Consider the following 12506-nt stretch of genomic DNA (forward strand, 5'->3'; position numbering starts at 1 on the left):
ACAATTACTAAGCTAAAATTCCTGACCCTGCTGCAGACGGTGCTTTCCTTCTGCCTGGCCGAGTATGTCACTGCTGTGGGCTCTAGCCCATGACGGGAGCTGGAGGAAGTCTGGTCTGGTTTCTGAACTGGATCTGAAAAAACATATTCAGCAATTTCTGCTTTCTGCGATTTCACCAGAATAGTCTCTGTTGGGATCAGAGTTAGGTAAGTGTGGGATTTCCAAAATTTTCTGATTCCAACCACTCATGTGCTTAAGGAGTTTGAGGACCATCCTTAAGACTGCTAATCATAAAACCTGCTTGCCCGTAAGGATATTTTTCTTCATGTTACAGACTAAGGCAAACTAATTCTTATATCAGGGAGTTTTCCATGTAAAATAAAGTTCTAGAATATCTGATAAGCAAAGTCTTGACTAAAGTTTCCTTTCTGCTGTGCAGTTACTTAGTAAAAAGACTTTGCAAAAGTTGTGTGGAGCAAGAACTTCACCTTGGATATGTAGTATAATACATGCAAATACCTGCGGGGAGCAGCTCCCTGTGCTTTTTCATTAATTTGACTCCTGTCAGTGGATCTTGGAATAGGCATTTCAAAATGAACCCCAGAGATGTGCAGGTGACACTTGGAGCCTGTTGGTTCACCCATTAAGAGATTATCCAGCTATACACAAGCTAACTAACGAACTGCAAAGTGATTTTTTTTTTCGAGGCAGCTCTCTGCCTTTCCTGTCTGCAAGCAGCCACTAGATAGCAGTACAGAATCAGAAAGCAAGCCACATTTTTCTGATTCTTCCCAGCACATTTGGGTATTAAGTGGCCTTTTTCTATTCACTTGCTCCATTTAGCCCAGTCTTGCTAAAGAAACAAAGCTGGTGTGATGTCGTGTTCATCCTTTTCCTTCCCTAGTCGCCTGTAACTTACTGATCAATCCTGTTTTGACAAGCTTCATGGAAATCGGTAGCCAGGTACAGCTCCAAATTTGTGCCTCAGGTGAGATTCATCTGCTCCCTGCACTGGCATCAGCTGGGCATGGGCTCACAGCCGCTGCTGAATGGTGAGTGACGGGAGACAAAGGAGAAATCGGGATCATTGCTGGAAAAGAAGTCTCCAGGATATCGGACACATGTGAAGCTGAGGAAGGAAAGAGAGGGGTCTTCAAACAGAAGGCAGGATCAGGGGAAATGAAGGGATTAAGAAAATGTAAGTGAAGTCAAAGTCAGAAGTGGAGACTAGCGCATATGTTCAGGAGTTTAAGAGCACAAAGCTTGTTCTTGCTGCTCAGCACCACAGAATGGTAATCATAGAATCATTTCGGCTGGAAGAGGCTCTCAGGATCATCGAGTCCAACCATAACCTAACTCTAGCACTAAACCATATCCCTAAGAACCTCGTGTAAATGGCTTTTAAACCTCTCCAGGGATGGTGACTCCACCACTGCCCTGGGCGGCCTGTTTCAATAATGAGCCTTAGGAGTTCCATGGAAAGTCAAAACAAATAGTACATTGAAATCACTGGTTGATAGTGCCATGTTGAGTGTCTTGGAAAAGGAAAAGAGAATAGGATAGAATAGTTTACTTGGAGGGGACCTACAAAATTCATCTAGTCCAGCTGCCTGACCCCTGGGCTGACCAAGAATTAGAGCACGTAATTAATGTCTTTGTCCAAATGCCTTTTCGACACTGACAGGCTTGGGGCATTGACCACATCTCTAGGAAGCTGGTTCCAGTGTTTGACCACCCTCTTGGTAAAGAAATGCTTCCTGATGTCCGGTCTAAACCTCTCCTGGTGCAGCTTTGAACCATTCCCATGTATCCTATCATTGGATCCCAGAGAGAAGAGCTCAGCACCTCCCTTTCCACGTCCCCTCCTCAGGAAGCTGCAGACCCATGAGGACACCCCTCAGCCTCCTTTTCTCCAAACTGGACAAACCCAGAATCGTCAGCCGCTCCTTCTAGAACGTGCCTTCCAGCCCTTTCACCATTTTTTTTGGCCTCCTCTGGATGCATTCAAGGACCTTAACGACCTTTTTAAATTGTAGGGCCCCCCAGAACTGAGCACAATGCTCAAAGTGAGGCCATACCACTGCTAAATGCAGCAGAATCACCCCTTCTGAACAAATTCCACCTGGAAGAGAAGGAAAGGAGCAGTTGTGGTACATAAAATCTTGAAATGGAGAAACGAGACTTCAGTAGTGCTCACTCAGCATCTCCAGAAAGTATAAGATCTGTTTTTCTCTCTTTCAACTCACTTCCCTGGAGTCTTCGTCAGCTAAAATGGCCTATTTTGTGCTGTTTCACTGGATTATGATACAGATCTTTATCGGTGAGTCTTCACCTGCCTTTTTTGTGCTTGCTCAGAAAACAAATTTTTGTAAAATTAAAACCAGTCGCACTTGTTTTGTGAAAACAAAACAATGAAAAAGATCGTAATTGTATACAGAACTTCAAAAGTCTTCTTAACCTACTGAGTTAATATAGATTGAGGTTGGTTTTTTTTTTCTTTTTAAAAACGTTTGTGCTTTCCTTTGTGTATAGGCTTGGTTAGTTCTTCCATTCCCCAAAATTATCTAATTTCTTTACTACTGTTCAATATGTACTGCTGGCTTTGCTGCTTCATCCGTCTCTCCACAACGCTGCAGTGCTTACACAGCCCAAGCTAGGGAACTGAAATACTGACAGAGTAATGAATGTACATACATGATGAAGAGAGGATTTTCTGAAATTCTGAGGGCTGTCTGCTGCTATGAACTGAGTATGGGAAAGCACGACTGGAGATTCTTCTCCTTTCATTCCCAAACGTTCAGTTCATCCATCTAAAATCTGAATCCTAAAAGAGATAGAAGTCAAAGAAGAGAAACTTGGGAGAATGGGTCTTGCAAGTGTGGTTGGTATCGGCTATATTTCTGCACGTGCTTTTAGGCATCAGCAATGCACTTTCCAAATTGCCCGGGGTGGCTCAGGGATGTGGGTTCACCCACTTTCAGCGGGGCACGAGCCTCCGTCAGGACTTATGCTTTTAAATCACTTGGGTATTTCAGGAAATTCTTACATGGCTAAATATTAATTGGTTAAAATATTGGATGAAATATGTAGTGTAAAATCTGTCTTTTGCCAGTCTCAGCAGAAGAAACAGGAGAGCTCTTTCCTTGCGACACCTTCAGCATAAAATTAAATTGGAGGTACTCCCCTCCTTTTGATCTTATTTTCAAAAACTTTCTCATATGCAGAGAAAGGGCAAGAATGACTTTTTTTACTTTAACTTGGCTTGGTGCTGAGAATGAGTAATCTTGACACTTGGGAAACCAGCAGAGTGGGCAGTTAAATGCTTTTTTTTTTTCTTGTTTATCAGTAATTTTCTCTGCAATTTCATCAGCTTCAAGAAGAAATAGAAAGAAAACAGAGTTGATAGGGAAAAGATGCCAAGTGTCTTCTACAAAGAAGGAAAAATATTCCAGAAATAGATCAAGAAAAAAACTTATTTTCCAATCAGCTGTCTTGGCTGGAGGATGTATGTCTTTGTCCATCTAATGACCGGTCTGCAGGACAGAAAAGCCCTGCAAAAGCGACTCTTGAAGTTAGTGCTTAATGCCAACTGTCATTGAGGATTAGTTCAAGAGAGACTGTATATAAAAATATGTGTATATGTAAATATGTGTATATCTGTATGATCTTAACAATTATGAATACCTCTTGCTATTTTGGAAGATATGTTAAATATCTGGAGTCCATTTCTCTCTCGCTTGGATTAAGGACTTAGAGTTGCAAACCTCACTGACCAGTGGGACTTCCCAGGCACAGCTGATGCTCTGTGTGCCCTGGGTCGAACTTGGGTGCCTGGGTGTCACTGCCATGGACAAGGGCAGGATCCCCCTTACAGTAAGACCAGGGCATCAGAATATAACGGTCTCAGGAACCCCTTAATTTCAAAGACATGTTAATTCAGCCCTGTTTGCTGTTTCTTTCGGAAAATGTGTCTGTGGAAGAGGCTGCAACTGAGAACGAAGTTATTTGGTCCTTGCAGAGGTTCGTATTGTTGAATCAAGGCTGCCGTGCTATTGAAGCTTTCCATGCCAGCCTGTAGTGCAGGCAGACGTTAGCAACATTAGCTTCATATAAATAAAAAGAGGACTTGAAACTGCAAAACCCGTAGCTTTCTAGGACCAATACTGGTGGGAAACTACACTGGAGACACTCTGGTGCCTTGTGTCTTCCCTCTTCTTCTTCATTTTTTTAAAAATTTTATTAATAACCTCAGGGCTCTGCTTCTTTTAAAGAGACGAGCAGGCAAATTTTCATTTGTTAAAGGGTTGCTTAATGAAGCTGCTGTTGTGCTGTGCAGGACCAAGATGAAATAAAAACTGAAGCCCATTTCTCTTCAAGCAGCAGTGACCTTAACTCCAGAAACAGTTCAAGTTGGTCCTGGTTTTACACACATCTTTGCTGGGCTGACTTGAAAATATGTGTTAACCTGCTCAGTGACTAATCCCCTGCTCCTCTAGGGATACTTTGAAGGTCAACTTGGATGGACTGTTTCGTTCTGTCATCACAGAAAGAGGCTGTTTTCTCTGTTTCGCTGTAACAAGGCAAATGAACCTACCCTTTCCAAGGACTAAAGCAAGCAGACATCTTGCAAAGCCTTATCCTGTATTCAGGAATTCAGTTTTTTGGCTCTTCTTGCTTTCATTTCACTGCAAAAGCTTCTGCCCTTCACACCATATTGCATGTTGTTTTGTCTGCCTCTACTCTTTTAGCATTTGGAGCTTTGGAAACCTGAACGAGGTGGCTTATCTTGCCAATGGGATAAGCAATAATGAAGCTGAAATGTCATCCCAATAACAAGTCGTGAGGCAGCCTGCCACAGACTAAAACCTCACCTGGGGAATAGTTCATTAAAAGCAAAACAAAAGAGACATGGACACAGTTGGAAGCATCTGTTTGCGATCTGGGAGTCATGCCAAAAAGAAAAGGCATTCAAACAGCTGGCAAAATAGAAATGTTTGGCAAACCAAGGCCAAAGCTGGTGATAATAACAGCAACTGCTCTAAGTCCTGTTTGGAGTAAGCAAGCTGGCCATGAGACATCAGATCTGTGGGATGATCCTCTTGCTGCAGCACAGAACCAGATCTGGACGCTCCCAGGTCCCTCAGTTCCCACTCCACCAAATGTAAATTATAACAACATGGGGGAAAAACCACAACGAGGTAGGAAGACTGACACAGACTAGATGAATGTAAACCAGAAAAGATTTATTCCTCTAGGGAAACTTCTTTTTTTCTTTTTCTTTTTTTGTATGCTGCCTTTCATGAAGAAGAAATCCCTTTTAGGGCAATCTGGGAACTGCATGGACAGTTAAAAGGGAACAATATGCAGCCGAGATTCAAATCAGATGCTAAGGTGGGTTTTGGCTATAACCACCAGGTAAAGTTGGTCATTAAGAGTAAGAGCACGCGTTCTTTTTAACATCAGTGTAACACTAGCAGTTAAAGCTTCTATATACACAGTGCTCTGCAAGGTAAGTGGGATACTTGGCAGAGCTTGCCGTGAAGCAGAAAAAGCAATGCACTTTCTGAAAACAGATTCCCATAGACAGATCCCACTGCTCTGCCAGCTTAATTAGGCCCTAATTTCACATGTGAATAGGTATTTTGGACCCTGCTATTGAGACTGTCAGTGAAAGGCAACTATGACAGCATTTCCTTTTTGAAGGAGATGACGGGGGACTGAGAAAACCAGATGCATTTCACACCAGGTTTCTGAACAACTTTCAAACAGAGTCTTAGGAGAGGAGATGGGTTGGAAGCAGAGTTCCCAAATTCCACTTGAGCACGTCTAGTCAGTGCTTGGGCTGCCAGAGACAGCCCTCAGCTTCGCTCACCACATTTGATGTGAGTGATGTATTTGGTGAGCAGCCCTCCAACAGCAAGCCAATGTCTGCAAGCTCCTGACTGTTGCCCGAAGTGTCCTGGGCCATGAGTGGCCACACGCTCCAGGGGAAGGCTTGGGGATCCATAACTGTGTCCTGCCTGCAGGCACGAGTGTTTCTTCTCCTGCCTCATGATGTTGCACAGGTAGAGTCATGCACCAGAGGCCACCAACACTCATATTTCCTTGTTCTTCCTCGACAGGACACACCACATCTGAACCTGTTGTTAGAGGAGTCATAGGGCAGCCTGTTCGGTTGCCTTGCTTCTACCAGGTGGCACGATATAAGTATGTCTCCGATATGTGCTGGGGCAGAGGCCCGTGCCCAAATTCAAAATGCAATAACAAGATTTTGCACACCACTGGGAGCAGGGTTACGTTCAGAAAATCTCAGAGGTACAATCTCTGGGGCTATATTTCCAATGGAGATGTGTCTCTCACGATTGGGAACGTGAAGGCAGAAGATGCAGGTACATACTGCTGCCGCATAGAGATCCCGGGTTTGTTCAACGACATCAAGAAGAACATGCGGCTGGACGTGGTCAGAGGTGAGTTTGGGGAATTACGTGTTACATTTCTGTAAGAGGGTCAAAGGGGGAGTGTTTAAGACCTAGCAAAAAAAAAAAAAAGGCAAACTGTAAATCTGGGAATTGCTCTGGCTGGGCCATGTTTTCTGCCAATTAAACAGCTTTTTAAAATAATGACTCTCCTACCTTCATTCTTGGTATTTTAGCAGTTAGATAATTTTCATGAATTTCTGGGTTGGCTTTCCTCAGGGTCAGTTGTGAATGCTCTGATCTGGCTTCCATCTTGGCTATGTCTTTTCCATGCAGCCCCCCCAGTGATGAGAACCACCACAAGAAAGGCTCCCGTTTCCCCCAAACATTTTAGAAAAACAACTTTTGCTCCCCAAGAAACCTCTGATCTTCAAACAACAGCAGAGACTGCTGTCCTGACAACCACTGCCACCCCAGCAACAACTGCAACCACCGAGTCTCCAGCAGCAATCACACTGGAGACCATTGCTCCCCCAACATCTGCTGTGACAGCAGATGAGGCTTTTCCAGCAGCTATGATGACGACCAGTGCTCTCCCAGATTTTCCAACTGGTTTCCAAGCAGCTGACACGAGGACTGAAGATCACTACATGTTCTGCTCAACAGTGTCTGTCCCTCTTCCTGAAGGTACAAAGGGTAACTAGCACCAATCCTTTATATTTTCTATGTAGCAGACATGGGCTGTGTTAGCCTGACTCTGGCATCACAGAGACTCTCCAGATACTTATATTTATAGCTGGCAAGTTTTCTCTGAGATGCTTATAGATATATATGTCTCAGTAGGTTTAAGGAAACGCAGGTCAAATGTTGTGGATGACACCAAACCGGGGTGAATGGCCAAGATAGCGGAGGGTCAGGCTTGCATTCAGGGGAGTTTTAACAGGCTGGAGAAATAATGTGACAGAAACCTCATGAAGTACAACAGAAATAAATGCAAAGTCCTGCACCTGGGATGGAGTAAAGAGATTCACTCAACTTTGCATTAAGTTTTTCTTTATTTGGGGAAGACGATTGAAATGGTCTGCTGAAAAGGTTAGTTTAGAGCATGTTCTGCTTGAGCAATAAAGTCGATGAAAATTCAAAACATGCTTAAAATTGAGTACTTATATTATCATCCCATATGAAAGCTGCTATTGTTATTAATATTTAGTTGATCAGAGTGGCCTATTATCATCCTAACCATTCCTAGTTGCTATATATCCATATCAGTGACCTATTTTTGACAGATTGATGTCTGCACACAAGGCTGGATTTTTTTTTACGTTTTTGGGTCTTCTATCAGTTTAAGTTCTTTCTGACCTGAACCTCTGAGGACAGCTTTTTGGGATCATCTCGTGCCTTCCAGCCACAACAACGCACCCCAGTTGAACTTGGCAACAATTAATTACACCCACACTGAATAGTTAAAACATCTAACCATTGGCCATGCTAGTAAAGTGCATTGGTCTTCTGGGTAAGATGAGCTGCAGACATGCAAACTGAGGTGCAAATTCACCTCTTAGCTGCTGATGCAGAACTGTGCAAGCAATTTTGGATATCTTACGAAGACCTCCTTGATCAGTGATCTTTACAAGCACTACTTCTTACTTTGTTTCAGTGACTGCCGAATTCCCAAGTACACTTGGGACTGCAGAGGGAACTACAAGTGCTCACGCTTCTCTCACAGTGGAAGACGTGCCGACTGCAGGTGAGTAGGATAATGGTGCAAGCTCAGAGGTGAAATTTCTCACCACTGTCTCACTTGTCATCCTTCTGATATAGTTCTAGATAATGCCTGTATCCTGCCATTGTAAACAGGAAGTTTTGCAAAGGGTCTTACTTCTGGGATTTTGCAGGCAACTTAAGTAATGACTGTGGGCTAGAAAAAGCCACCACAAAATTAACAAAAGCAGAAAACATTCCATACTTAGGTGAGTCATGTACACTCCCACCCATGCAAAAACTTATGTCGTGCTATTTCCAAGAGCCAAACTGTCATAATGCATGAGAATGCTGCAGCATAATTGAGCACTGTCTAGTAAGAGCCATGAGCCAAGTTAAGTTCTTGACTCTGCCTCCTTTTACTCTGTGAAATAATGCAATAAATGGACTGACTTCAGCTTTATTGTAATATAAGGAAAGTCTAATTTGTTGCTGAACTCTGTACTGATGTTAGCACAGTGGCTGGGAGACAAAGCCATGTTCGAGACAGCCCTCCGTCTCCGAGCATCATTCTTGCCAGATAAGTTGGGTTAACTGGGGCAGTTGCTTCCTGCTGACCACACTCCGATTTAGTTTCTCTTCTGTCTTCATCTGCTTTCCTCCAGAAACAACCCTGCCTGCGGCAACTGTGCTTCAGACCCTGAAAAAAAACGTCGCTCGTTCAGGTGTGGAAAGTAAGCTGCAGTAGTTGCTCCCATCAGCCAGTCTGCAGCACACTGCCAGAAAGTTTAATTTTGACTTGTGGGACGTGCATGTCGAAGTGAGATACGCACTTCTTGTGTATTTGGGGGTAGTTCTGCTGAACTCTCCTCTCCTCTCTGTTCTTCTCTCTCTTATTCTTTCCTCTCCTCTGGGGTGTCATAAAACAGGCATATGGCAAAATGCAGTGTTCACATCTATCTATCTCTAAATAGAGAAAAAAGCATCATCTTCATAGAGTTTTCTTAAATCTGTGGTAAGTTATCTGAACATAAAGAAGTTTCCTGTGGCTTTCAGTACTAATGCAGCTTTCAAAAACTGCAAACACACAGAAGTCTGATCACAATTAAACTGAGGCAGTTCCTCCACTTAGACTGTACCTTGTTTACTGCCTCTGCTCTCTGAGACAACTTGTCATGCTCACAGAAGTGAAAACTCCTTCATAGCAGACAAGTTACTACTGTCTTGCTTCATGGGCTGTCTCTGGGAAGCCTCATCTTTCTTTGATAAAGACTGACATTTCTCAATGACTGCCTGATATACCATTTGTGATGGAAACAGATCGTTCCCTTTTGGTTGCAAAGTACTTTATTTCTTCTACTCAGGGCCAGATTTTGCCCTCCTCATTCTCTGGGAGTTCATTAGTCCTTGACCCAAGCAGTGACAACCACAGTGGCTCTCACTCCTTCAGGTGACTGTGCCAGTAATAATTTCAATCTCATTTATTTTCAGGGATTTCAACAAGTTCAGACAGCAAAACTGAGAAACATGATGGTAACAGAGTTAAGGTAAAACTTCCTCTAAGTTTCTAAAGTGTTCAACTAGAAGCCAGAAGGACAGTAGGATATGCTAGTGATTTTCAGTGTATTCATACTAAAGGGACAGTGTTTGCAAACAGTAGCTTGAACTTTTGTTTAAAAGCTCGGGAACCATCTATTCATCTTCCCAGTGGATAGAGCCAAAGAGTCTGACTATCCCGTTTGGCTTGGACACTTCAGAAGAACCTCATCCTCCTGCCACCCCTGTAAGACAGGCAGAGGTAGAATCCACAGGGGGACTTAGGATGGTTGTTATGCTTCTCTGTCTCTAATTAAGAGAAGGATGAGGGTGAGTAAGCTCCTGCTTCAGACACCTTATTAAGAAGTTCATGTTAAGTGGGATGAATCTAAGCTCAAATGCTTCAGAAGAAGATTTATTAAATACTTAACAGGTAACTCGTGGTGTTTATCATTATCAGCCTGATGTGTCTTCCCCATACTTTGTACAGGCAAGCTCAGAGAAGCATTGCAAGCTCCAGCCCAATATTTCAGAGCTCTTAGCCACCACAGCAACCCACTCCTGTGTGAACAGGTCTGAAGGAAATACGCTTCTAAAGCCTTTTCACTTTTTCTCTTCTCCCTTCCAGTTTCCCAGCTATGCCGTTCTCATCGCCTGTCTCGTAGTGGTGTCCATTCTTTCCATATTGATGCTCTCATTGTTGTTTTGGAAACGTAAGTATCCCTAAGCACATAGTTGATTAATATTTCTAATGCTGGCCTAGTGCAGGTGTCCTTCTGTATCTCTGGTTAATCTTCTGGTAGATGTGCTATGGGCCCTGTGGCAGCACTCTGTTCATTTTATGGAGGTTGCTGCCCTTGCTCCAGGACTGTGTCACCATGAGGACACCAGGGAGCATGAGTTGGTGGGGATGCAGCAGGAGCAAGCCTGTGCAAACAACCTGTTCACAGGCTCATCTTGTTGGCTCTTTATCGTAAAGTGGCCCATAGTTTCCTGGAATTCCTCCTGACGGACGTTGGTGTAACTTAAATCAGCATGAGATTCTTTCTTTCCTGCCCAGCACACAGAAATTTTGCAACTTGCTATCTTTGCTTCTGAACTCATTTGACAGATTCATTAGAACTACAGATTTCTTTTTGCCATTGTGACATTAATATTACTTTACTTCTAGGTAAAAACACGAAGAAGTTTATAATGAAAAGGTAATCCATTTTGTAATTTCCTGTTGAAAGTGCTGACATAATTTTTCTTAGAGGCAGGAAGGTATTGGCCACTGATCATAATGGGTGTAGTATTGGCTTGTGGTACTGACTACCAAAGTTGTATTATGAGCAAGCTTCAGATAATTTCACCCCAGAAAACAAAACAGTGGCTCCTGGATACTCCTTCTATGTAGCAACAAACAGACATCCAGAGCACTGGAGAACTTCAGCAGCTGGTACTTACTGATATGCAGTGACCCAAGCCTAAGGAAATACCTATTCTGCTTTATTCTTTGATCAAATACCAGGGTGTGACCCTGGTGGGATTATTTTAAAGAAATGAAGAGATCAATGATTATGATGATCAACCAGCAAAATAGTTGCTTGAAAAGGGATCAAGGATTTATGGACAGTCCTCCATGGAGTGGCAATTCATGCCAATACACAAAGAATGGGCCCCATGAAGGGTACACCGCAGCAGTGTGGGAAACCAAGCTTTCCACCACTAGATAAATCTTGCAGCTCTCATGTGGCCACTGCACCGTCTCACACGTTCCTTGGGTCACACTGAAGTATCTGAGGTGATCATTGAGGTGATCATTTTGAGGCAGATATGAAACATGGAAGTATGATGAGTCACCCTGTGCAGGTGTAACTGATGAGTACATGTCTTCTGGATTATCTTGAAAAAGGATTTTCCCTAGACAAACCACAGGGTAGGCCAGTGAATTATCATCCCTTTGCCAAAGACCGGTAATTTTTCAATGGTAGATGGTCCTCCACGGTATACCCCACCTAGTAGATAAGGATTGATGGTCAAGGAGGAACTCTTCCCTGAATCCCATGGTGGTTACCCTACAGCTGTCATTATAAGATCTAAGCAGCCCTTTCCTATCCATTAGAAGAATGCAAGCAAGGTAAATACTTGTCTGGTGTAAAAAGTAGGCATTGCACTGTTGAAGTCAGTGGACTCAGTAGCTTCTGGTCTCCATCTCAAGGAGAATTTGCTGACGTTACAAATACGAAAGGATGCTCTGAAGCAGCAATGTGCTTCTGTCCCATCCATAGTGACCTATGCTTCTCACTACAGCCTTGGACCAGCAGAAGACCTTGAAAAAGTCTTCAGTGGTGCTGAAGGAGAAAACAGCATGTTTTCCCTATGAAGAGCTCCTACATCATCTGTAGGTGCCATGGAAAATAAAAAGGGCCTGTTTCATGCCGCCTTGAGAGATGCTTATGAGCCCTCAAAATATCAATGGGTGTAAACCAAAGGCCAAAGCTTCAACTGTGAAAATTTAAAATCTTTGTGCATACTTTGCCATGTCACCATTGAACTCAATGCATAAAGAAGCTTCTCTGAGAAGGTGCTCTATGCATTATTCATGGGTGTTTCTGGCATCTGACTTCTTACTAATACCATGTTATGGAACTGAATTTGTTTTTCTCCATTTTTACTAATGCTCTTCCTTGAATACAACTTATACTGTAAGGAACAGAAGACAGAAGAAATAACATGGAATGCTGCCTAACTTCAAATTAAAAAAAGAAAAATCAGCAAATATAGTTCTTATTTCTTTTATATAATCAAGAGAAAAAATAAGCTGTGAATATAAATCAAAAATGCAGATTACTTAAGGGGTACCAATGCTGC

General features: G+C 42.9%; 1 protein-coding gene across 1 annotated transcript; it reads left to right on the forward strand.

The window, feature by feature from the left end:
• The first annotated feature begins 2256 nt into the window (after window positions 1–2256).
• On the forward strand, window positions 2257–12018 carry TIMD4 (T cell immunoglobulin and mucin domain containing 4). Its single transcript, XM_065644303.1, has 9 exons — window positions 2257–2320; window positions 6123–6467; window positions 6753–7103; window positions 8074–8163; window positions 8783–8842; window positions 9609–9664; window positions 10282–10366; window positions 10825–10855; window positions 11946–12018. The coding sequence occupies exons 1-9, from the start codon at window positions 2272–2274 to the stop codon at window positions 12016–12018; spliced, it is 1140 nt and encodes a 379-aa protein (XP_065500375.1). The 5' UTR covers window positions 2257–2271.
• Window positions 12019–12506: the final 488 nt, after the last annotated feature.

The sequence above is a fragment of the Caloenas nicobarica genome, chromosome 13 (assembly GCF_036013445.1).
Source record: "Caloenas nicobarica isolate bCalNic1 chromosome 13, bCalNic1.hap1, whole genome shotgun sequence".
In the NCBI taxonomy this organism is placed as follows: domain Eukaryota; kingdom Metazoa; phylum Chordata; class Aves; order Columbiformes; family Columbidae; genus Caloenas; species Caloenas nicobarica.

What these genes read in the sequence shown, in the direction of transcription:
- TIMD4 (XM_065644303.1), top strand. Translation starts at nt 2,272, where the DNA reads ATGGCCTATTTTGTGCTGTTTCACTGGATTATGATACAGATCTTTATC. An exon ending in TATGATACAGATCTTTATCG is followed by an intron (nt 2,321 to 6,122) that starts GTGAGTCTTCAC and finishes CTTCCTCGACAG; the next exon opens with GACACACCACATCTGAACCT. An exon ending in GGAAGACGTGCCGACTGCAG is followed by an intron (nt 8,164 to 8,782) that starts GTGAGTAGGATA and finishes GCTTTCCTCCAG; the next exon opens with AAACAACCCTGCCTGCGGCA.